This window comes from Ursus arctos, unplaced genomic scaffold, assembly GCF_023065955.2.
Source record: "Ursus arctos isolate Adak ecotype North America unplaced genomic scaffold, UrsArc2.0 scaffold_4, whole genome shotgun sequence".
NCBI classification, from domain to species: Eukaryota; Metazoa; Chordata; class Mammalia; order Carnivora; family Ursidae; genus Ursus; species Ursus arctos.
In genome coordinates, this window is record NW_026623056.1 from 12,952,440 (window position 1) to 12,979,638 (window position 27,199).

The 27,199-nt window shown below is 37.3% G+C and overlaps 1 protein-coding gene across 1 annotated transcript in view; it reads right to left on the bottom strand.

Annotated features, from left to right (window-relative positions):
- The window catches only part of PEX5L (peroxisomal biogenesis factor 5 like), a 220,109-nt gene extending 197,892 nt beyond the window's left edge, over positions 1-22,217 (bottom strand). Inside the window, exon 1 of the mRNA XM_057306551.1 lies at positions 21,743-22,217. Coding sequence (XP_057162534.1) covers positions 21,743-21,763 — 21 coding nt within the window. The 5' untranslated portion in view covers positions 21,764-22,217. The remainder of the gene's footprint in view (positions 1-21,742) is intronic.
- Between the last annotated feature and the right edge of the window lie 4,982 nt (positions 22,218-27,199).

Here is a 27,199-nt window from a genome sequence, read left to right on the forward strand (position 1 = left end):
GACTTATGAATAGCTTGAAATGCCTGTTTACCAAACTTAAATGTTTACCTATCCCCGGACAGAAATATCTTTCATGATTTTCTTGCTGCTATTTTGGGAAAGGGACATTTTTCCTCACATAACTTCTAGGCTACTGAAAAAAAGAATATATGGATTACTGATTCAAGCCCCAGGATGCCTTCACAGATTTCTCTCCCTTTATATATTCCTAAAATATATCTTAAACCTGTGGTCAGTTTGAACTATGTGAAAAGCTCCCATTTTCAATAGAGGAATTTAAAAAAAAGCTATTCTATTTGGGGAGCATTTTTTGATACTTAATTCAATATAATAGATACATGATTTACTAATTTACTCTCAAACTGAGAGTACTACTTCTATAAGTCTTGAGCAACTGAGCCATATTTTTAAATGCTTATTTTTCATATACTTTACATTTCATTATATTGTCTTGTGAAAATTCTTGGTTTTCTTATTTTATTTAAACCAGATCTTTGTATGTAAGTTTTCTTGTGTCTTTTCAGATAAATTTTACATTCCCTAATGAGAGGGCTTATCATAAAGCTTTGTTTCTTTTTTTTTTTAAGATATATTTATTTGAGAGAGAGTGAGAGAGAGAGAGAATGAGGCAGGGAGGGGCAGAGGGAGAGGAAGAAGCAGACTCCCCACAGAGCTGGGAGTCCAATGCAGGGGCGGGGGGGCGGGGGGACCTCCATCCCCAAACCCTAGGATCATGACCTGAGCCTAAGGCAGAAACTTAATTGACTGAGCCACCCAGTAGCCCCTAAAGCTTTGTTTCTATACAAAGAGAAGATGCTTAGAAATATTTGATAATAAATGAATGAATGAATGAATGAATGGGTATTTACTTCTATCACCTTTTAGAGATGTGTTAGGTACAGAGAAGGGGATCAGTATTCAAAATAAGGAAGAAGTAAGACGAAGAATGAGGACTCAGTTTGAGTGGCTATCAGATATGCAGAAGAGATCTATTTCTTATTCCACTCTGTGTTTCTCAGATTTTATTTTAGCACCCACAGTTTGGAAATCAGATAAGCTTTCCTGGGAGTGTAGCCAGAAAATAAATTGGATTTCAGTGATTCATATTTATTATGGCTGTATAGTGTGTCAGGTACTGCATGGAACATATATATTACAGGAGAATGTCCTTTCCCTCCAAAGGTAGTGTTCTGATTTTGCATCTGTATATCATATATCTTGTAGGAATAAAAAATACATATTAATTGTTGTTATGACTAGTTTTATACTTTCAATTTTTCCATCATTTGGTAGGTCTGTTAACCTTATTATTGAGTGGGCTGCAACCAATTTGGCCCGTGTGTAGCTCATGCAAGCATACTCAAAAAGAAATAAGACTGAATGTAGCACTGGGAGGCTAGTCCTGGCTTTACCACTAACCAGTTATAACTGACAATTACCAGAAATGCCAAGTAACTAACAATCTGTACCTCTGTTGGTGATATGACTTGTCCTTCTGACTTGACTGTGGCATCATGAACATAAACTCTGATATAAATCAGAACATAATTGTTTCTTTTCTAGTGAAACATTTGTGACTGTGCAGTTGCTTCCAAACCTGTCTTTTGTTTGGTCCGTTTTTAGGGAGGAGGAGGAGAAGAGCTTTTGTTGGCCTGGCCTGGAGACCTTGTTCACTGTAATAGGAGACTGGCTGCTGCTCTGAAAAGCAGAACACCAATTCACAGAAGGCTTGAGGTACAACATAGAAGTTCCCAAGAAGCCGGTCATCCATGCCTGCCTGTCCTATGTGGTGACGTCCAGTTGCTATGCTTCTCAAAGGGCTCCCCCTGCCTCTGGGATGGTTCATGGAGATTGTTGTAGATTCAGTTCAAGTTGTCGGGGAGTTTCACTGTGATCCAGAACAGCAGGGCTGGGGTTTCTGGACTGCACTATTAAAGGCATTTTGGCGCCACAGAGATCAGTGCAACCAACTACACTTTACAGTCCTATGTAAATAGCCAATATATAGAAAGCATTTCCTTTATTTCTATGTATTAGTGTCTATTTTAATTGTGTGTATAGGGGTGGGAAGTGAGAGGGAAGAAGGGACAAATCATCTTTTCCGTTACTAAGCAGGGTAGCATCAAACAAGCTGTGGATAGGGCCATGGAATGGTTCAAACAGGTTACTTAAGGCTATATGTAATCACAGTTGGGGAAAAAATCAAGAATTTGAACTCTAAAGTCTCTGTGTTTCTGGAGCACAAATGTGATTGTAAGTATTCCTCCCATTTGATCAGTGTTTCTTTTGGGGGGGTTTCCTCTAATAAAATCAATGTTAGTCAAAAACTTTCATGGCCCTGAGATACTAAATTTGCTAGTTTCCCATAAAAGGAAAGCAAAAGGTTGCTCCTGACTCTGGTTAGAGTTTTAATTTCTGGTCTCTACTTTTGACTTACAAGGTCAGCTTATTTTAAATTTTCAAAAAGGTGATTTCAGTGATTTAAGGTAGAAACATAGCTTCAGGGTCTATTTTCCCATTTCTATTTCTAATCATACTTGCTCCTCCAATTATCTTTAAATGTGTATACCGAAGACAATTTACAAAGGATCCGTGCCATACCGAATGAGCAGCACACCCATACCTACATTTCTTTGGGGTTCACCGAGGAAATCAGAGGGATGAAAGGACATAAAAATACTTCTTACCACAACCAACTTATTCCATTAATTAGTTTGAAGGTTTAATTTCCATTATGATAATATTATTGTAGAATTTTTTAAAAGGGGACGTGCTAGTCACTGTTTAAATGAGACACCGTATTAATTAAATACTGTGAGCAACGCTTTTTTTCACCCTCAATAATATAAAGGTATTTCTTAAGTAAAGAATCCAGTATTAAAATTTGGCAATAAACCTGTGTCCTTATTGTCAAGAGTCAGAAATCAATCAGGCTTTTGTATGACTTATTGTATGCTTCAGTTTTCTATTTTGAGATGCTTGGAGAGGTTAAGAAATTTGTCCAAGGTCACACAGGTGGGGAATGCTATAACTTGAATACCTCACTCAAAAAGTTTTCCCATGTCTATGAAAGCCATAAAGAAAATGTGAAGGCCATCTTCTCAAATAATGCTATGACATTCATTTCACTCATAATAATATAATTCATGGAGATGAAAAACAGATGATTACCATTTCATATAATAAGTGAATCATGCAATTAACTGATAAAAGAAATTTAAACCCACATGACAAAATATTAGAACTAAGTAGAAAAAAAGTAAATATAATATTGGTTTAATGTTATGGTAAGTTGGATCAATAGTTTTTCTCCCTAAAATCAAGTTTCATATTATATATATATATATATATATATATATATATATATATATATATAATAAACTACATATAATTTATTGAAATTGCTTTTTATTGCATTAATATCTCAGAATGCTAATTTACTAAATTTTGGTTTAGAATAATAAAATAACAGTACTGGGTTCAGTTATTTTGTGAGTCAGAAAACTGGTACTCCCAGAGATTCAGAGGTATTCCCCAAATTGTAGAGTAGTTAGGGCAAAAGAGGCTTGGGATCCATTTTTTTTGCCTGCTGGCTCATATTATTTCTTTGGTTTCTCACACCTGTCCTACCCCTTTTCATCGATCAGACAGAAATCTGAATGCATTACTCAGGATTAATGATTAGTTGATTGACTCCTTTTTTATGAACAATTCCTCTGTAGCATGCAATGCTGTTTAATAGCATTTTACCAAGAGTAGAACTTTTTTCAAAATTGGAGTCAATCTTCTCAAAACCTGCCGCTGCTTTTTCAACCAAGTATATGTAAGCCCTTCGTTACCATCTTAACAGTCTTCACAACATCTTCACCATGAGTAGTTTCTATTTCAAGAAACCACTTTCTTTGCTCTTCCATAAGAAGAGCATCATCATCTGTTAAAGTTTTATCATGAGATTGCAGCAATTCAGTCATATCTTCAGGTTTCACTTCTAATTCTAGTTGTCTTGCTATTTCCACCTCATTTGCAGTTACTTCCTCTACTGATCCCCTCAAAGTTATCCATGAAGGTTGGAATCCACTTCTTCCAAACTCTGTGAATGTTGATATTTTGAGCTCTTCCCATAAATCACAAATGTTCTTAATGGCATCTAGAATAGTGAATCTTTTCCAGAAGGCTTTCAAATTACTTTGCCCAAATCCATCAGAGGAATCACTATCTATGGCAGCTAGAGCCTTGTGAAATGTATTTCTTCAATAATAAGACTTGAAAGTCAAAATTACTCCTTGATACATGGGCTGCAGAATGGATATTGTGTTAGCAGGCATGAAAATAACATTTATCTCATGGTACATCTTCATCAGAGCTCTTGGGTGACCAGGTGCATTGTCAATGAGCAGTAATACTTTGAAAAGCATCTTTTTTCTGAGCAATAGGTCTCAATAGTGGGTTTAAAATATTCAGTAAGTCATGTAAACAGATGTGCTGTCATCCAGGCTTTGTTGTTCCATTTATAGAGCAGACGCAGAATAGGTTTAGCATAATTCTAAAGGGCTGTAGGATTTCTGGAATGGTCAATGAGCACTGGCTTCAACTTAAAGTCACCAGCTGCATTGGCCCCTAATACGAGAGTCAGCCTGTCTTTTGAAGCTCTGAGGTAAGGCATTGACTTCTCTCTAGCTATGAAAGTCTTAGATGGCATCTTCTTCCAATAGAAGTCTATTTTGCCTACAATGAAAATCCGTTCTTTAGTGTAGCCTCTCTCATCGACTAACCTAACTAGATCTTAATGGATAACTTGCTGTAGCTTCTACATCAGTACTTGCTGCTTCACCTTGCATTTCTATGTTATGGACATGGATTCTTTCCTTAAACCTCATAAACCAACCTCTGCCAACTTTGAAATTTTCTTCTTCTTCCTTGCCTCTCTCAGCCTTCATAGAATTGAAAGTTAGGACCTTGCCCTGAATTAGGCCTTGGCTTAAGGGAATGTTATATCTGGTCTGATCTTCTATCCAGACCACTCAGACCTGATCCATATCAGCAATAAGGCTGTTTTGCTTTCTTATTGTTCATGTGTTCACTGGAGTAACACTTTTAACTTCCCTTCAGAAACTTTTTCTTTGCAGTCACAACTTGGCAAACTGCTACCTCAGCTTCTGACATACCTTCCTCGCTAAGTTTAATCATTTCTAGCTTTTCATTTAAAGTGAGAGACATATGACTCTTCCTTTCCCTTGAGCACTTAAAGGTCATCATAAGGTGACTAACTGGCCTAATTTCAATATTGCTGTGTTTCAGGGAATACAGAGGACCAAGGAAAGAGAGAGAGACAGGGGAATGGCCAGTTGGTGGAGTAGTCAGAACACAAATAACATTTATTGATTAAGTGCACTGTCTTACATGAGCATGGTTCGTGGTGTCCCAAAACAATTACAACAGTAACACCAAAGATTACTGATCACTAATCACCATAAGGAATATATTAATAATGAAAAATTCTGAAATATTGTAAGAATTATCAAAATGTAACACAGAGACATGAAGGGAGCAAATGCTGTTGGAAAAAAACGTGCTGATAAACTTGCTTGAGGCAGGGATGCCACAAACCTTTAATTCGTGAAAAGCACAATACCTGTGAAGTACTATAAAGAGAAGTGCAATAAAGTGAGGTATGCCTATAGTCCACTTTCATAATTTAATTTAATTCCATCTTCAAAGTTCCCAGATAGGAAGTTCAGTCTATACTGGTCTACGATGGTTTATGAGAATCTCCAGAACTTTAAATCAAACTAAATAGATTATTCAGGCTTTGCTCACTCACCATAAGCAGGCTCTGTGCTATGCACCAGGGTTGAAAAGATGAACAAGACAGCCAAGGGAACTCAGCAGAGAACAGGGTGAAGGGAAGTGAGACAGCAGTCTGCACAGTCATATGGTACAGGAGAGCATTGAGGAGGGTATCTACCCTAGCCCTGGCAACTCAGGGAAGACTCATTGTAGGAAATAACCCTTGAACTGAGTTCTGAAAGATGAAGCGGGATTAGCTAAGCCAGTGAGATGGTGAGTGCTTTGGTCAGAGAACACCATTAGAGAAGGCCAGAGACATGGAAGCACAGGTGCAGTTGGGGAAGCACCAAAATTTAGCAAGGCTAGGGTCCAGAGTGCTTATGGGGAAGTTGTAAATGAGAGGGCTATAAAGTAGGCCCTACAAGTCGTATCTTATTCTGGAGGCCAGTGTTTTTGCACTTTAGTGTGCACTAAATTCACCTATAGATTGTTAAAGCAAACATTGTCAGGCCCATTCATGGAGGGCTACAGCAGGGTCCAGGAATCTGGATTTTAAACAAGTATTGTAGATAATGATTCTACAGAAGATTGTATTCGGAAAAACACTGTTTTAGATGGTGGTGCACCTTGAAAGAACTTTAAGTAGAAGAGTGATATGATCAAATCAATGCTGTAGCAAAGATAGTGGTAGGATACATATGACCCTGATGGCAAAAGGACTAGTTGGGGGGGGGGGCACGGTGACTCTTTAGGTAAAGGTGATAAAGTGATCTAAGATGGTAGCTGCGAGGATGGAGGGATAGGGCAGAGTAGGAGTGAATTAGGAAGTAAGAGTTAGAGCATTTAGATTTGATTTGGGGAGTAAGAGAGAAAGAGGAGTAGATGAAAGAGGGAGAGGAGAGGGTGGCTCCTGGTTTCTGATTTAAGTAATTGAGTAGGTGGTGGTGCTATTAAACAATCCTGGAAAACAGGAGAAGAGGCAGGTTTTATGGAGGTTGTTAGTGGTGACGAGTACAGTTTGGGACACAGTGACTTTGGGCTGGATCAGGTAGAGGTAGTCAGTTACTGATACTGGTATTTAGTTGGAAACAAACAAAAAACTTGTTTGTAGATATATATTTAGAATGAGCACAGATGCCAGATTAACTCTTTTTTTTTAGCTTAGCTACTTTAACATTTCTTTACCTGCAAACAGGCCGCCTATTCATGTAAACATTTATTAAAAATGGCAGAATTATTTCTAAAAGATAAGTAAAATAGCAGAATTATGTGGAGTACAAGCCTCAGGTAAAATAATAACTTTTGACTGACTAGATACAGAAGAGTGTACTTTAACTCTTAAAACAGAACATTAGTGAATGCTTCCTTGATATAACACAGAACATTTAAATTCTCTTATTTGATTCTGAAGCCAGGATATAATCACATGAATGTGATGGGAGTTGATTCCTGAAATCAACTATGAAAGAACACATGACTTTAATTTTGGTACTTTTAATTTTACATTAAGTTAGTTGATCAATAATATCACATTCTGATTTTTATAATGTTAATTCTTGACCTGCTCTTAAAATAATGGAAAGTTCAAAATCAATTTTAAGAAATCAGGGATCAGTGGTTCCATTTTAGTTAGATATTTTAATATCAGTTGAGATCAGTAAGATCTAGGCATATTTCCTCCACATTATCTCGATCTTGCCATTTACAAGTTCTCTTTCAACAAAGTTCGTATTTGCTCTTTCCCTGAAAAAATGGATCTCTAAGAGGAGACGAAATTAAGAGACCTCCCCCAGGGGCACCTGGGTGGCTCAGTCAGTTAAGCATGTGCCTTTGGCTCAGGTCATGATCTCAGGGTCCTGGGATCAAGCCCTATGTCGGGTTCCCTGCTCCACAGCGAGCCTGCTTCTCCCTCTCCTCCCTGCTTGTGCTCTCTGTCGCTATCTCTCTCGCTCTCAAATAAATAAAAATAAAATCTTAAAAAAAAAAGAGACCTCCCCCAAATAAACAGTGACTAATTTTTCAATGTTAAAGTCATGTATTTAAAAGACGGGTTTAATAGAGGTTAAAGCATTAGAGTAAAACATACAACATTTGGTTCACCACTGTACTATTTTTGAGCTTTTTATAATAGCAAAGAATAAAATAAAACATAAAAGTAAATTATTTAGGTAAGTGACAGATTTTTGGGAGGATATTTTGGCTTAGCTTATACATAAAACCCAAGGTTCTACTTCTACACAAGCAACACATAGTGACTTTACACTAGGCTTCTGAGCTCTGGTTAATTCCACAGCCTCACTATTTCCACTGGCCTGCTGGATACTTCTGATTCTAAGGAGGCTTTCTGCACAAAAATATGTATATTTTGCAGCTGCCCCATACTCCATTAGCAGAGTGCACCCCATCACACAACAAGGATACGCTCAAGGTACTAAGTTAATATGCCCAGATGCTGAGTTCAGAGAACTGATAAAGCTGTATAGAGTTAGCATCCTGTGTAAATGATAGGAAGAATGCATCAGAGATTTCTACCCTCCAAGGCCATGCAATGTTCCAGAAAACTTGCAAAATCCTTTTTGTCCCCTGTTAGTTGAGTTAGTTTGTGATAGGTGAGGTACTGATGTGGAGACATGGCCTGAATTTGCTACATGGGCTCAAGAAATAGAGTAAAAGACCCAGAAGACCCAGACTTTGGTCCCCCAACTGATTTGATGTGGGAGTTTGGGTGAGGCAGTCAAACCCTGTCAGCTGCATTCTCTCTATCAGCATGATGAAGATAAAATATCTATCCTTTGCCAACCTCACTAAAGCATTCTGAAGATTAACTTTTATAAAGGTCTCACAAAATGTGACTATTGCAGCAGAGACAATCAGTATTCTGTCTTAGCTGAGAGTTCTGCCATATTGGGGATAGCTTTGTAGAAAAATATCTCTTGTTTTTTGTAGAACACGGGCAGGGGAAGAGGAATAGCAAGATCCTCCCAAACAGCACATCCCTTGAAGAATTAGGGGAGGTTGATCTTCAACTTCATAAGAAATAACAAGTATCTTGATGCTAGCAAAACTTTTAAATTTATATTCCAAGATATGGTTATTAGTGAACTGGGGAAATCTGCCCTGCCCAAATAGTCAGAGATGTATTATATTACTAATTAAGGACCTGATAAAAATAGAATCCTAGAGCCGGAAGGAAAGCCAGTAATCCTCTAAGCCAACCATCTTCCATAAAGACTTCAGCAAACTCACATACAGTCTGTGTTTGAATTATCTTTGATAAAATGGAGTTCATTTCTTCAACTTTCATCATACACCTTCACACAGAGAAAGAGAGAGAGAGAGAGAGAGACTAGAATGTTAGTAAAGGAGACTCCCTTCAGAGTCATATATATGGCTGTACATATTGGTTGTGCAAGAATGTCTGGATGAAGGGGCACAACTCAGGTCTGAAGTCCAACCTTCTAACTTCACTTGCTAAATTGTGTGCCTGGGTATGGGACTATGACCTCCAAGGAAAAGGAGAGTCTGTGTATTTGGCTCCCCAGAGAAGATCTCCTTTTCTAATCTGGTCAGAAATAGCACATATCACTGGCATAGTTATTTCCCCTCTATTAGAGAAAGCTTTGACATGTGATTTTTTTTAAAGATTTTATTTATTTATTTGACAGAAAGGGAGACAGCCAGCGAGAGGGGGAACACAGCAAGGGGTGACATGTGATATTTGAATCTTTTTACCCTGTATCTGATGGGAAGAATTACTCCTCCATCTCTCAGGCTCCCATACCAGAGTAACTGTGGGAGACATAAAAAGAAGATCTCCATATTCAGACAGGCTTACAAAATTGACACGTCTCTTGGACGGCCATTGTGAGTACAGCTACTTCCTTGGATCCTTGGAATAATGTGTGTGTGTGTGTGTGTGTGTGTGTGTGTGTGTGTGTGTGTGTATAACTGGGGAGGTCCATTCTGGAGGTGTAAGCAACCCTTACAACTGGGTGTAAGCAAAGGATGGACTCCTAGGGCAGTTCTAACTGTGATGTTCTGTCATCTCAGCACGTCTCATGGGTGTGTGTGTTAGTTCTATGATCAAAATTGCTGTTGACAACTAGCTGAGGTGGTGAAGAGGTGTCTAGAACCTTAGAGGCATAGATTCTAATTTCAAATGACCTTGGCCACTTAGAGATATAGTTAGAAACCATTAGGAGAATCTATTACATTTCTAAATCTGCAGCTCCAGACTGTCCTCAGGCTTTAAAGAGTTTGAACCCATTAAACTGCGTAGACTGCTTTGACAGCAGAGTGTTGGTTAATTACAGTGGCAATCTAATTATAAGGTTTATAAGGTTTCCCTGTAATTGATTCCCTTTCAAGTATGTGGAAACTTTACTTGATATGCATTTGCTTCTGAAACTCATGGGGATAGACCAGATTCTGGGGCTGTGTGTGTCTTAGAATCAAGAAGACCATCCTAATTGCATTTGGAGTCCTTACTCAGGACAAAGAGACTTTTCTCAGATTTTATTCCTTTGTTCTTTCATCCATTCATTCACCAATTCATTCATGCATGCATGCATGCATGCATTCATTCATTCAGTAAATACTACATTAATAGTATGTTCCTAGCACTAGTGGTCTCCAGGGATACAAAGACATATTGGATATAGTCACTGCCACAGATAGGCTTACTAGTTGGGGAGATGGACAGAAATAAGTAATTACAGCTATATGTTAATTATTGGTATGAGTGATGCATTAGAGGTACTAACAAAACATTGAGGAGGACACCCCTAATTCTGTGTGGGAGAACAAGGGAGAATGCCAGCGGGGGCACAGAGCAGCACTCACTGAGGAGATAGACTTTAAGTGCAATATTTAAGGGTGAGTAAATACTCAGCATACAGAAGGCGAGAATTTGGGATGGGGAAATGGAAAAAATGCAGAGCCATGGGAGAATAAGAAAACCAAGCATCTGCCACCACTGTAAACAACCAATTATAACAGGCACTGCTATGGCTAAACCTCTTCTTGCACATACAATGTATATATAACACTTTGCCAGTTCCATAAAAACAAAATTGCTAATCCTTACAAGTCACAATGCATAAGCACATTCATTGTCTCCATGTCACAGGTGAGGAAAGGGAGGTTTAGAGAGGGTATGTTATTAGAGTGAGATCACACAGATAATATGTAGGGAAGCCAGGATTTGAACCTTGGGCTGTCTGATACTGGAGCGCAAGCTCTTAACCAGTGTGTTTTTATAGCCTCTTCAAATGTGAGGATTATTAAACAATGTATGATACATGCCATCAAAAGCCTTTCAGCGTATTTTGTTTTCATTTTGAGGAGAGGCAATTAATTCTATCAAGACCGAGCCCTCAGTTTCCTCAATGTGAAATGACAAAGTTACGGTATGTGAACTCCAAAGACCTTTATATCCCTAAGCTTCTATTTTAATCTTTCCTTGAGCTTAAGCTTAGGTGTTCTTAAGAACACTTTCTTTTTGTCTTACGTATATCTTCCTAAAGACTTACATAAGAGACAGCGTATCAGTATTAAAGACTCAAAGGCACAGGGCATTTTGATTATAATCATCCTTTGGATTAATATGAAACATCGATGTGCCCAGCTTTCCACATTAAATTCCTGCATTGGAGGAAAAAAATGTTCTTATCACTAAAGTACATGATATGTATTTTAATTCCCTGATTAATTACTAAATTCTTCACAGAGCTCTTTCCAATTTTTCAAAAAGAATAGGAGTGAGCCGTAGATGGACATTGATGAATGATAAAGGGATCGTTCTGCTCTTTTTTGCTGCATGATTTAATAAACCAATATACTCTAGCTTTACTATATTCTCCTATAGGCTTGCATGTAATAGCAGGCAGCACCAAATACAGGCTTAAAGAAAATTATTTTCTTTTAACTATTTGCCCTGAAGGCAGACTGGACTTTAGTCAAGTCTAGAGAGGTGTCTATTTTACTTTCAAGCAATATCTATAACACCTTTTAGTGGGCATTGACTTTTTTTTTTAACTTTCCCAAATCTAAACTCTGAATTTGGAAAACTGACCATTTGTGGAGTCTTGGTGATAAGCAGATACGCACTTTCCCAAACTATCTTGCAAATAGGGTATGGATGTGTGATTCAACTCCACCAACCAACCACACCTGTCCACACTTTGAATTGGGCTTTGGGGGCACGCAGAAGCAGTCGTGGTACAGAATTCATCCTGGCAGTGGGTGGAGGAGCAGCTGAAGCTCCAATGTGGGGTTTCCATGGCAGCAGTAGCAGTGGTGAGCAGCTGAACCAGTGCTCAAGTCTGGGGTGTAAGGGGTGCAAGCTCTGATGTTTCTTTTCTGTGGACAGCAGTGGGGTCTTCACTAGCTTAGTTTAAGGTTTGACTGAGGCTGTGTGTGCCCTGACTGCTGTTTGGTCTCTCCATTCCAAGCCTAGTTCTAGAAGTCTGTGAGTGCCCCAATGTAATTTTAAAAAAAAACATTTTTAGAAACTTTTTATTTTGAAAAAAATACCTCGCCTACAGAAAAATTGCATGTATAGAACCATGGACTCCCATAATACCCTTTCCCCAGATTTATCAATTTTTAACATTTTGCTATATTTTCCTCTCTCCCTTTCTGTCTCTGTTTCTCTCTGTCTTCCTTCTCTCTCTCACTCACTCTCTCTCTCTATATGTAATTATATTATACATAGTATTATTTTCATTATTGCAAATCACTTGAGAGTAGGTTACATACACTATGCCTGTTTGCCCCTTCATACTGCAGGATGTATGTCCTATAAACAAGGCTAGTCTCTTACATAGCCATAGTTTAGCTTTCAAATTCAGGAAACATAACAGTAATATTAATCTAATTTCCAGTCTATATTCAAGTTTCAATTATGCCAACAGTGTGCTCTATCACAATTTTCTTTCCCAGTCCAAGATCCAATCCAGGATCATATATTGCATTTAGTTGTCATACCTGTTAAGTCTTCTTTTAATGTGTAAACATCTCAGTTTTTCCTTGTTTTTCATGACATTGACAATTTTACAAACATAATCTGTTTACTTTATAAAATATCCCTCATTTGGGGTTTGTCTGAGATTTTCTCATGATTAGATTTAAGTTGTGCATTCTCAGCAGTAATACTACATGAGTGATGTTGTGTCCTCCCCGGGCCATCACATCCAGAGATGGGCATGCAGATGATTGCTATATTGGTGATGTTGACTTTGATTACTTAATTAGGGTGTTGTCCAATTGCTCCACTGAAAAGTTATTTTTTTCTCTTATAATTTAGATGGTTGCTATATATTTTTAAAAATATTTTATTTATTTATTTTGAGAGAGTACGTGAGTGGAGGGCAGGGAGGAGCACAGGGAGAGGGAGAGAGAATCCTAAATAGGCTCCACGTTCAGTGCAGGGCTGATGTGGGGCTCGATCTCACCACCCTGAGATCATGACTGAACTGAAATCAAGAGAAATCAACTGACTGAGACATCCAGACACCCCAAGATGGTTGATATTTTGATGTTATATAAATATTCTGTTTCTCCTCAAAATGCCCCCTTCCTCAGATTTAGCATCCATTTATCATTTTTGCTTGAATCAATTTTTAATATGATGACTGCAAAATGGTGATTTTTCTATTTTCATCATTCCTCCTATGCCTATTAATTGTCCAAATATACTTTTAATAAATCCCCTTTCCATTTAAATAAGCCAGAGTTGGTTCCCATTGCTTACAGTGAAGAACCCTGGGGTTTGATTTACTTGTATATTTAGGCAGTTAGTTCCAAGAACCTATCAAACCAGTCCACTCAAATGGTTAATCTAGCCAGTCCAAGGAGAGACAGTGAGGAACATTCTTAGGAAAATAAATGATACAACTTTTCATGGTGCCTCATTCCACTTTTTTTTTAATTTTATTTTTAAAATTTTTTATCGCTCCACTTTTTAAAACACACTTACGAGCAGACTTTCTCCCCCTGCCAGCCAAATGACTATTAAACTGAATACATAAAATATCAAATACTTATACTAAAACTGATAAGCAGGAAAATATCAATTTTTGTGACTAAATGCCAAACACCTAGATATTTGGGACTATCTAGCAGTTTATTATAGCTTTTACTTTTCACTTAGATTTTTGTTTGTAATAAATGTCAAAATAAAGAATAATAGTGTAATGGAAATAGCACACTGGGGTAAGGTAGCTTTCATTCCAGTGCTAGCTCTGCTAACTAACCTTCGTGGGACTTTTTGGAGCAAATCTCTTACTTTTCTAAACCTTAATTTCCTCATCTGTGAAATGGGATGGTTGAACAGAACACTTTCAAGAGTCTTTCAAACTCAGGATTCTACGACCTCAAAAACTGAATATTAGTGTAATTGTTGGAGACATAAGGAACTGTTAACCTAGAATATTCTAATGAGCACATTTGGATCCAAGATATTCTGGTATAAAGATTAGCAACTGTGAGATAACTTCCAAGTTATTCAGAGAATAGAAACATCAAAACAATTTAGAGAACAACTTATAGTCTAGAGATGTTAAAGCAGTCTTAGGCTGTCTGAATAGATGTCTTTCCCAAGAGATAAACAGTCTCACAGTGCTTGGCATTGGTGAGATCACATCTTGAGCAGTGTGTCTTGCTCAGAGGGCCATACTTCCATGGAGGCATTAAAACATCAAAAATGTCATTATGAAAAATGATTGAGTGAACTGGGCTGTTTATCTTGGAGAAGAAAAGATTTAATGGGATGAGGACATTTATTTAGAGAATTACCTGAAGGTTTGTTTTATTCAGGTGGAACATAAAAGGTTTTTTGTGTTTTCTCCAGACAGAAAAACTACAACCAACTGGGTGACGGTTATGGTATGGATAAAAGGAAGAAACTTTATTCAAGCATAATTGTGATAGCTGCTCTTACCAGCCCCTCTGTCAGGGATATCATCATGCCTCTGTGATCTCAGAAAGCTACCCAAGAATCAAGCTTTTCGCTAGGGTCTCAGTGCAGTAGATCAGGCCTTGTTCTCCATGTACGTGTTTTCAGACCATTACTTCTCAAATGTTAATGTACATATAAATCACTGGGTATCTTGAGAAATTCAGTTTCTGATTCAGTAGGTCTGGGATGGGACCTGAGATTCTGCATTTCCAACAAGCTTCCAGGTGTTTCATGTGCATATAATCACCTGCCCAATCAGATATCACATCCCCACATGACCAAAGGATAACATTCAGTATAAACATTCATGTTACAATTAACACCCATGTGAAAGGAAGTAAAAAAGATGTTTTGCAATTCTGTCATCCTCATCATCTCATAATGTTTAAATGTTTTCCTGTTTCTCATTTCCTTAAAGAGGCTCCATATTTTCTGACCTTTTACCATTTTTGATCACTTTGCATGATGATACTGGCATGGTTCTGTCTACTTCTAGGTAACCAGGAAATATTCCCCCAGAACATTATGAATTTTGCTTATTTTAGATCATTACTTCAGTGGACTACAACCACTTTTGGTGGGACACACAGACATGCACATGCAAACACATATACCATCACATAGTGCTTTTTATTGGATTTTGTCCACAAGGCATGATGGTCTAGGAACAGAGGCCTGTGTGTGCACAGGGACTCTGTGCCCACCTTGAGCTCCGCCTTCACTCTAGGCTTTATCCATCTCCAAATAGGCATCTCACTCAGTGGGAACTGGCTAATGCATCCAGGGTCTTCTTATTATCATTGCCTTGAAGAAATTTTTATCTCACCTTGATACCATGCCAGTTTTAACCCTCAAGGCTATACACAACAATCGTAGCCTCTTCCTATGTATTAACACTTCAAACATTTATATAGAGTCATCATGGTCTCTTTGGGTCTTTACTTTCCAAGCTAAACATCCCCAGTTCCTTCAATCATTACTCATATGAAATGGTTTGAATTCCTCTACCATACCAGTTACTTTAAAAACTATATAATTTTTAAGAGGGTGTGAAGGAGTGGGAATTTTGTGGTTCCCTAGGTAGATTTCTGGCATCATAACACCAATCATCTCTTGGAATCTTCATGACTTACAGGTCACCATATGGCATTCTATTTGGAAAAAAAAAGTTTTCACTACACCAGGTCCCACTTGTAGGGTTTTTCTGTGTTTTTTTTTTTCCTTCCAGAATTATATATGCATGAGCAGGAGTTTTGGGGAGTTCTTTATGCACCTTCAATGCAAACTCTTCCACGTGGCTCAGGTTCACCCTATTTCAGAGCAGCTGGAACGGTTCTATATGTTTTTATTGCATGAAATGGTGGATAAGTCATCTCTTCCTATCTAAATGAGCTCATTATTTGAGAGTGATTGTCTAAAAAACCACATACGAATGATCAGTTTAGTAAAATCTCACATGAAGAATAATAATGGTCATTTATCTACTGGAGTTTTAACAGGAAAAGTGGTACATTGGTACTAATAAAGATTAGTCAAAAATGACATAATAAGACAACATTGGCAGTATGTTGTATTATACTCTGAGCTCTGAACAATCAGCAGTGATCTGGATATTTAACCAACCAGGTATTAACTATCTTTCTCAATATATTCTGTATAATATGTTAATATTTAATATATAAAAATCTTTCTTAATGGAATGAGGAAAGACACTTTCCGTTTGGTTTCCTTACTAAAAGGGATGGCATAGGTGAGGAAGGGTGGAAGTGGGGAAAGTGGAGATGAAGGTCATTAACAGAAATGTAACCCCTAATTCATAGCACTCTGGTGGTCTTGGTCCCTGATACATGGTTTACATGATGTATAGTAAATAAATTCTGAGTTATAAAAAGGTGATACATATTCAGAAATTTGGCAACCTCATTTCCTTTATCAGTGTATTTGAAATTACATCATATTTAGATGTCCCCAAACACTCAGATTGGACTTAAGTCTCTTAAAAAGGAAACATTAGGCTGGGACCGACCTTCACTTTTAGTGCAGGAAATGCATACTAGTTATTGTATAAGTGTATCTAGAAGTTAATTCTAGAATATAAAACCTTTAAACAGCTCTAGCTTATGCCTGGGTTGGCAACACATGATCTCAATGAAAAGTCTAAAAAAGCAGACTGCCAGATGTTTTGACTACCTGATACATCACATCTTAATGTTTCCTAGGTTGGCAGTAGTAATACTAGAGATTCAGGATTTTAAAAGTAACAAGTTCTGTTCTAACCTTTTCTTAATCTTTACTTTAAAAATATCCTATACTCAAAACACTCATATGCTGGAATTTTTTTCTTTAAAACACGTGTGTTTAGGAAGAATGTTTATAAACCGTAAACAAAATCTAGGGAGAACATATTGGGTTTCTTACAGTAAGTATATTATATAAACTATTGGCCAGTATGACTAGGGAATGATATTTTCAGGTTAATCAAATATTCTGCAACATTATACCATAAGTCTTATAATTTTTAAGTGTTAAGAGCTCAGTATTACTCTCATATCAAGCATGATTTGCTTGTAAATATATCAGAAGGCACTTCAAAATCTTGCTGGAGCTTGTGTCATAATTTTGAGCACCAGCCCCACCGTACATGAATTTCCTTCAGGAGAGTTCTAGTTAGTACCATTTCAGACAATAAATTCATTCAGTAAATGAGTATTAATGCTGATTATCATTCATAGGAAGATTTTGAGGAGAAGGGGCAGGTGCCATTTGAGATGGGGACAGAGGGGAAGGCAGCAGCTACACCTGACCAAAACAACCAACCCCAGCATCTCTGGCCAGCATTACCACATTCTCCTTAAAACATCTCTTCTACTAAACTAATCTTCAAAGAGTCTCCTCTGAAAATGATCAGTTTAGTAAAATCTCACATGAAGAATAATAATGGTCATTTATCTACTGGAGTTTTAACAGGAAAAGTGGTACATTGGTACTAATAAAGATTAGTCAAAAATGACATAATAAGACAACATTGGCGGTATGTTGTATTATACTCTGAGCTCTGAACAATCAGCAGTGATCTGGATATTTAACCAACCAGGTATTAACTATCTTTCTCAATACCACTTGCAGGGTGTGTGTATGTGTGTATGTGGTGTACTGGTATTAATTATATCTCTGTTAGCAAAAAGGCTGAAAAAAGGAAATGACACAGGATAGAAAATGGTGGCATCAAGGAAGAGAAAATGAATCTTTTAGAGAAGTGGATACCCATGACAAATATTACTTATTTTCCAGTTTTGCTTTAGGGTCTCAATTATGACAAACTACTGTTATAGATGTTGAAACAACATTTTAAAATCTTATCTTGGATTAGTTTCTTATATTTGTTGTTTCCAGTGAACCTAAATGAATCCCCAGGGGCCAGATCTAATGTATTAACATAATTCATGTTACTCAAGCTGCTTCTCTTCATGAAGATTTTTTTTAAAAGCTAAGTAAAGTCAAATAAAGACAAACACAAACGCCTTTGGGGGAAGACAAATAAAATGGCTACTTTCAGAGCTGTTAATAATCTTACAATTTTTATCATTTAAATTTTCTTTAGTTAATGTCTTGTGAAGCCAGAGGGTGTGGAATGTTTCCTCAGCCGGCTTAAATAAATCAAAAAAGTCTGGTTTTGAATGCCCATAATGAAGATCCGTTACAATTATGAATAGATTTTTTGTTTGATTGCCTTCTGAAATAACTTTGTTTTTTAACAAAAAACATTACTGAGCATGCTTCATTAAGAATAAAAAACAAATCTTAGTTCAAAATTGAAATTACATTACTCTATATTTATATCATCCCAGAAAAAAAGAAAAAAGTTCAGCTAAGGAAATATTCAGAGACACATAATTATTTTGCTCTAATTGGCATTGTTAATTCACATGCACATGTACAAACAAGCACTGCAGTACAGAGCATACAGAGGTATTAAAGGGATTAACACTGCAGGTTATCTGATAGGAATAAAGAATTTGGTCTGAACTGAATCTAAAATATATTTAATCGCCATTGGCCCCCTTAGTCAAAAGGGAAAAAAAAAAAGGTAAATCTAAAACAGTCACTAAAGAAACAACCTTTGCTTCAGTTGCTTGGGTGATAAATTCCCCTTGGAACTAAGTGGCAAGGCAGTTGAAAAACAGCACAACTCTAGGGCCCTGCTCCTAAGAAATATACCTGTGGCATTTACAATGAAACCAAGAAATATATGTTCTATCTATCTGTAATGGATGTCAACTTTTCAAATGAACTAGCAGAGTGTGTTTTTCAAAGTCTGTGGCTTTTACAATGAATTGAGGTTCTATGGTAAACTGGATGAGTTAGCTAGATGTGAAAGACTTAATAGACTTTATTTACAAAATCATTAAGTTGTAAAAACAAAGGCACTACAGGAGTTTTAAATTAAACTATCTCTTAAGGCTTCTTGTGAATACCTCCTCCACTCCAGACTGCCTATTTACAAAACATTTTATTTTAGAATCTCTTGGATACAGAAAAGAGAAGAATTAGAAGGCATAGCAAATGACTGCAAATATTTTGTTTCATTCTCATTTTAAGGTATCAGCCAAGTAACACAAGTGTATCGAATGAACTCCAGAGTTGGCAGAAGTGTTAGTAAATCTGCTCATTCCTGGTCCATTTTACCAAATATGTATTCAGATTTTTAATAAATATTTTGGAATGTTTGGGCTATATATCTTCTCCTTTGTGATTACAGTCAGGTACACACAGAAGAATGATGTTATCTCTGATAAAGAAGGATTCTTTATTTAACCTACACATATCAACACAATGGAGATTTTGTCTATAGGCTAAATTCTATTCTTTGGGAAAGAGACTGGGCTTTTCAAATATAAGTAAATAACTATATTATAAATCAGGGTGTAATAGGCATTATTTCTGGGGGAGGGGAAGTTCCACTGAGATGATCATATAATTTAATAGCTACTGAATTTTAGAAGTTTTATGTTTAACATTAATGGTCAATAATAAATAGGGGGAAAAGTATTGTGCTCTGAAATTTTGGCAAGCATATTGATTACAGCCTTTATTTAGTAACGTTTTCAAGTTAAGCTTGGCAGCAAAGATTCATGAGTTTTACTGCAAGCCATCATATTTGCTGTTACAGCAGTGCACAAGTAAAAAAAAATGTTAAGTTGGGAGCATATGAAGAATCTTACATTTTGTTTATTCTTTCAAAGTAAACATTAGACATTGTTCTAGACAATCGATTCAAGTTTCAATAACATCCTCTCTTGAAATAGTCAGAAAATTGGGTTAAAATTGTTTTTGGGTGCCTGAATTTACTGGATTCTTGTTTTAATTCTTCATTCACAAAAACATATTTAAACAACAATTAAAAAATGATGTGGAAAGTTTTTGTAAATTGCCCAAGTAATCAATTATGAATTTTGTGTGAATAAGCAATTTTCTGAAGATTGACTCTATTCAGTAAAACCTTCCTATTTTACTCCTGTGAAAAAACTGTTTAGGGATAATAAATAGGTAATATATAAAATTGTAAGTATCACTCTTAGGGGCAGATGGAAACGTAAAACTCTAGTAATAATCCTTTAATTTTTTCATCAGTCATTGTTGCAATGTTTCTTTGTTGCTAAACTTTCCAATTAATGTAGCTTTAATAAGAAACATGCAGATCACATCTATTATATATATTTAGAAACATACTTCAGTGACTTAATTATTATCCATCAACTGTGATAGAATTCCACTGATAATTTTCAAAACAGTATGATGTCAGTAATATGGGAAATGTTTTTGGAATTCTGATAGTGCTGATTCAAAAATCTCACAAAACTTATGAAATTGATTAATACCATTTTATATAAAAGTAAATTACAGTCTAAAAGAATTTCCTCACAGACTTAGAAACTAAATATTTGGTAATATTAGGTCATGAATGCAATAACATGTTTATCTATTTTCAATTGCTCCAACGACACAAAAGCAACATCGTCAATATTCACACGTTACACACTAGTGTGAAGACACCACATATGATGACTGTATTTGACCATCTTTGGAATGGAAAGGAAGCCCAAACATCAAACCTGATGACTACAGCATTTAGGAACAGCCAAAAAAAAAAAAAAAAAAAAAACAAAAAACAAAACAAAACAAAAAAAAACAAAAACAAAAACAAAAACTCAGTTCATACTTCAGGAAGCTGAGTTAGTATTTTGTTTTTTCCCCAAAGTGTATACCTGCCTTTATAAGGAAAAACCAACCGTCTGAATGAGAACTGGAGTCAAGGTTAAAATAATTTTTCCCAAGAGAGTAGAATGTGTCTGAGAGAAGCAGAGGCTTAGCTCAGAGGAGCATTAATAACCACAGGCAGCACCTCCCCTGAAAAACATTAGAGCCTCTTGGACATATGTTTGAAATTCATCCCCCCAAGTCATCCTATGACTGTAGGGGTAGGTGACAGTGTCCCACTATCTGAAAGGGGAAAATACAGCACAGACCATTTTAAAAAATCATCGCTTTAAAAGATAATACAAAAGTGGCAAAGTGTTCTAATTGTCAAGAAACCTTTGTAGATGATAAAAGAAAAGCCTTGTCTTTCCAATTATTGTTTGCCCTTCAGCTGACATACATGCCGAGTTGCATCGATAGGATTACAACGGAAACACAGTCATCTCCAGGTTTCCTCTGTTTGGATTCCTTGATCTTGTTTAAAGAAACAGGCTCAGGGAATGCACAGAAAACAAACTTCCCCAATCGAAGTTCCGAGGTCTTCCCCGCCCCCCTTCTCCCACCCTCAGAAACCTGTCTAGTTTTACCCATAGCACCGGACGAAATGTCATGGTCATGTTGCACCACTTCACTTGTTGAATTGTGTGAAGGCAGCGCTTGACCACAATAACTTAGTGAACCACCTTGCACTTAAATTAGCCCCCAAGATTTCTTTCCAGTTCGATGGTAATGTCTTACCTGCATGTGTCCCTGGTACATTCTGCTTGGGCTTCTTCAGGGCTCCCTGAGGCCGCCGGATGCTTTCCCCCGTGTTTACTTGCACACCAACAGAGGGGAGAAGGCGGCGTGCACACTGTGTTTTAGACGGTGCCCCTGATCCGGGTGAAAGGCTCCAGGTAGCCCGGCCACGGTGGCCCCCTGGCCGCTCTGTGGGCTGCCGGGAACTGTTCTCCGCTCGGGGTGCTGAAAGCGGACACAGGAGAGCGCGCGGAGAAGACGAGGAGTCCAGGCGGCCACGCTCACCCGCAGGCGCAGGTCCTGCTTCGCCGGGCGTCTCTAAAACTCACTCCTTCTCCACCGAACTCTTTCTCGCTTCCTGCCAGTCTGCCTCATGTCTCTCTCACTATCTCCGTCGCGAACCCCCTCCTCCTCCCAACCCTGACGTGAGCGCTCACACCAGCCGCCGCCGCAGCTGCCGAGCGGGGCGCGCGCCGCCCTCCTGGCCGCGTCCCTGCCGAGAGGCCGCGGGGCCGGGCACGCGCGCGCGTCCCCGGCGGGCCCGGGAGCGGCCCGAAGGCGATGCGCGCACGCGGCGGCAAAGGGCCCGCGAGTGGTGGTCGTGTAAGGCGTTCAGGTGCGGCAGCGGCAACCACGGAGATTCCAGCAGAGTCGATGGTCAGATGCAAGAAGAGTGGGAGGAAAATGCATTGTCTCTCCAGGGGCCATCAATACAGACTGAGCCTGTCATCCTACATACATAATAGCCTGAGCGTGGGGGTTTCCGAAGAGTTTACTTCTGTTCTGATTTAGCTCTCACAAGTTAACTTCCATGTCACTCCGTGAATAAAGACTCCCCACACACCCCACCCTCAATTCATGGCTGAGCACTCTATTTAAAATTCCAAACCCCAGTCCCTAGGGGCCTTCCATGATTTTTCTCCCTAACACTTAACATCATCTAACATTCCATATGTATACATATTTTATTTATTGTCTGCCTCTATATATGCAATGTTATTTCCATGAAATCAGGGATATTTGGGGAGAGGAGTGTATCTGTTTTTGCACGGATGTATAAGCATAATATAGTACTTCCTGCCACATGGTTGGTACTCTAAAAATATTTGTTGAATGAACGGGTCTTTACTATACAATATATAGGTAGAGTGCATTTAGATATGTTTCAAGTTAAAGAGACTGGATAGTTTGATAGTCTTTACATTATAAATGTATATACATGCACATACACACACCATGTGCTGGTATATACGTGTATACTGTGATTACCTAGTTTTGTTGGTAATAAGATCTCCAATTACACAACAAATGCCCTCCAAGTTATATACAGCATGATATAATACCCTCAATAGTGCATATAGTATGATATACCTTTCATAAAGTTAAAAAATGTATCAGCTCCCTAGGAACATAAGTATATATTGTATATAACTATATGAAAAGGAAAGCAGTATAACAATGGATATAGTATTCAGAATGTTGGTAATACTGGGTGAAGAGAGTCAGGGGAAAGGGATGGGGAGGCATTTTATATACAGGTTAATTGTCAATGTCTTAGCTATTAGGTTGGGTGGTGATTTGCAGATATGTATTACCCTATAAAAACTGCTATATAACTAAATAAAACAGAACTATGAATGGACTAGTTAGGAAAGGGTGAAATGAATGAAAAGAATGATTAATCTAATTCAATAAATCTGTGGTCCTAAAACAACTGACTGAACAGCCAACTAACCAACCACAAAATGAGTAAGACTTGTAAAGGAAGGTGATGTGGATTCCTATTAGATTCCACCAATAGTTAACCTTGGAAATTTTTCTTTGCCCTCTTTAGACTTCAGCTTTTCCATGTCCAAAACCTGAATGATAAACTCATTATTTTATCCTGAAAATTGAGATATGTTCATAGAAACTGTAAAGTATCACCCATTTTTCTTTTATTTTCCCTTATAGGACAGAGCACTGGAATAGGAGTCAGCAGGCAGAAGTGCTAATTTCATCTCACTACCTCACTGCTCTTTTGAACACATATATTAATTTTCCATTTCCTCATTTTTGAAGTAGGGCAAATATCTGCTCAGCCTACTGCACAGGGCTGCTAAGGACTGAATGCATGCAAAAGGAATTGTAAATTATAAACCACTATATATGAGTATGTAAACAGACTTTTTTACAGTCCAGAAAAGATGAGTGATCATTTCCTGAGATTTCAAGCTCTACAAATTTAAAAGAGGGGAAATATTTATGTAAGATACTAGCATATTGGTATAAAAATCTTGGGGAAATTTTACTGTTTGATTTGAAAGTGCTAGAATTCTATGAAGTAACAGTGGGGCTAAACTTTTGCAATCCATTATAAGCTTACCATTATCTAATGGCAGACTCAAGGAGCTACCAACCATAAAAGCATTTGGACCAGCATGGCAACTACCTAGAGTTGAAGATAAAACTCAATATATCATTTTTAAAAAACTTGAGTAACTCATTTAGTTGCTCCCTACATTCAAAAAATCCCAAGAACATAAGTGCATCTGTGAAGATACCCCTGTCTTAATCCATATTTATTAAGAACTTAGTATGGGGGAGTGCTGTGCCAAGTGCTGAAATTCATTGATAAATAAGACAAATATGGTCTCTATTTTCATCGAACCCATAGTTCAGCTTCCAGACAGGAGTACATTTTCCCATCCGAGAAGGATACATTTATCTAGCCTTTTCATAAACAAACAGACAAATCTCTATAGAGATTCCACAACTTCCCATTTCCCCATCTAAAAATTTACATCTAACCTCTTCTAGTCAAACATTTCCCCTTCAGTTGTGTACTTTAATCCTTTCTATAGCACAAATACTTCCTTCAAAGCCTACAAAAAAAAGTTTTGTGAGCAAAAACACTTGGCTGACTATTAATTCAAGTGTCAGTATCTTGAGATACTTTTGATTCACAGAACCATCTAGCGATTTATACATCTTATTTGGCCAGAACAAAAATCACCATCCAAATCTAGCATTTTAGCACAAGTAATATGGTGTTTTGGTGAAAAAAGAAACTTCTCATGTGCAAACAGATATACCAATAGAAAATCCATAAGATAAAGCAGGTGCGAACTGTATTCTGGTGAACCCTAAGGATTTTATGATACACATAACAAAAAGCTGAATCATAATATAATTATATTCATGGAAATCTTTTTTGAAAATTGCAAATAGGTTGTTTTTAAAAGATCTTGAAAGGAGAAAATGTACATAACTTTCTCTATCCTCTGACTTCAGTAATGGTGAGAAGGCATCTCTTTGTGTAATTTCTTTTCTCCCCAGGGAATCATTAAGGTAAACCGGGATAAGGCAAACAAATCAGAGAGGCAGGAATTTGGAAAAGGTGTGGTTCTTTTGGAACAAAGGCAAGTGGCAACAGCTATGTGTCTGCTTCTCTGATACCAGAATAAAAATGGAAATCACTGCCAAACATCTAAACGCTTTATTTGACCTTTCACAGTATTTTCTAGTTTTCATATTAATAATTGGAATCATGGAAAAACAACTTTGAAGATGAATTAGTAATATGTGTTAAATTCAAACAATTACATCTATCATAGGGAAGCAAAAGAAGAAAGTCTCTGTATACACTGTGCAAGGAATGATTACTTATGAATCTCTTCTAACCAGACCTGCACACAGGTATACAATTCACTGGCAGTAACACCACCATCAGCAACAGTCTGACTTATAAGTGGCTGGGCTATGATTGCCCAGCTAAACTCAAAATAATTCATATTATTAAGGTATGCATTGCATCTGAGGAAAAGAAAGATAATCCATAGCTCATTCCTTTCACACTGTTGTTTTGCAACCTAAAATGGGCATGATTTAAAACCAGATCCCAGCTCCAGAAAATATTTTTCATTTTATTTCATTTTAAATTCAAAGACCCTTCTTACTCAAAGTGTGGTCTACTAACCAGCAACATCTGTCTCCTGGGAGCTTGTTAGAAATGCTGACTCTCAGGCCCCTTCCATGACCTACTGAATCAGAATCCACATTTTAATAAGATCCCCAAGTACTTTGTATTCACCATAAAATTTGATCAACAACTGTAGCTTAGGTGGTTTATTTACTCATGTAAATATGTGGCAAAACTAACTTGCCTTTTGCAATGATAGCACATGAGCAAATTCTGTACCAAGAGAAAAGCACAAAACAGAAAAGCACAATGCATATTCCCTTCCATTTATAAGATAATCTCACTGTATTTTGAGTGGCCAGAGGACTTGACATAAAATCAGAGCACACTCAGTTTTCTTACAGCAAGAAATGTGCTAATACTGCTTTTAGTTTTAATCATTATAATTAAATTAAAGAGTTGAGTGGTAGCAAAATATATTTTGTATTGATCAAGTTAAATTTTATTAATAAATGAATCCTCCCGCATTTTAAATGGCTATTGAAAATTCAGGATTTATTAAATCTTTTAAAAAGCTGAGTAATAATGATGATGTCAGTATGCTTGTGGATTTAAAAAAATCATTAATAATAGTCTTTTGGTGGTGATTCAACCATTCTTTTATAATCTGCACAATTCAAGCCCTGCTGCTCAAAGATGGTGTAGGAGAGAACAAAAGTCAAAAAACTGTAGACCCAAATTAAAATGACTAATTGGTTTTTATTGTTCAATCAGAGGGAGGAACACTTTGTTAAAGTTTGCCCACTTGCCCTTTTTGTGTCTTTGACACATTGAATGGGATTAACTGGTGTTCAGGGCATTAGATCCGGAAAGAATTTTGGAAACCCACACAGCAGGCCCCAGGCTGTCAGGGGGAATTATGATTGAAGAAAAGTACATGGACTCTGGTGACTAGGAGATGGCAGCGATGTTCTTCCAAATGAATAAACAAGCTGGAGGCTTCTGAGTTGGGCCTCTTATTAAACCAATTTAAGAAATTATACAAAAATAATTTACATTTGTTTTTTTTTTTCTTTATGACAATGTTCTTTCAGCAATCCAATACTGCTTTTAATATTAAATGTCTCTTTTAAACTTTCTAAGTCTTGGTGAAAAAATGTTTGCAAATAAAAATGTCTTCTTGCTTTTGACTCCTCCTTACTACTCTTACCACCACCATCCTAGCACAGACTTTTTAAACCTGTTACCAGTCTCAAAGCTAGTTTTATCACCTCCATCTATCTCCATGCCAAGCAATCATATTCATTGCAGTCAGATCAATTTCATAAAGATAAGCACTGATCATATTACTGCCAAGTTCGAAACCTTAGTGGTTTCTTATTGCCTACTAATATCCAAAAACTTTAGCTTTTTATTCATAGTCCTGGAATATAGTTTGCCACTCAGAGCAGTATCTTCTTCTAGTGGCAGGAAGAACTGTCTCTGCTTTGAGGAAGCATCTCTTCCCCACTTTTGCCCGTCTGCGTGGTGGGAGACATTTTACTACCAGGCTTTGG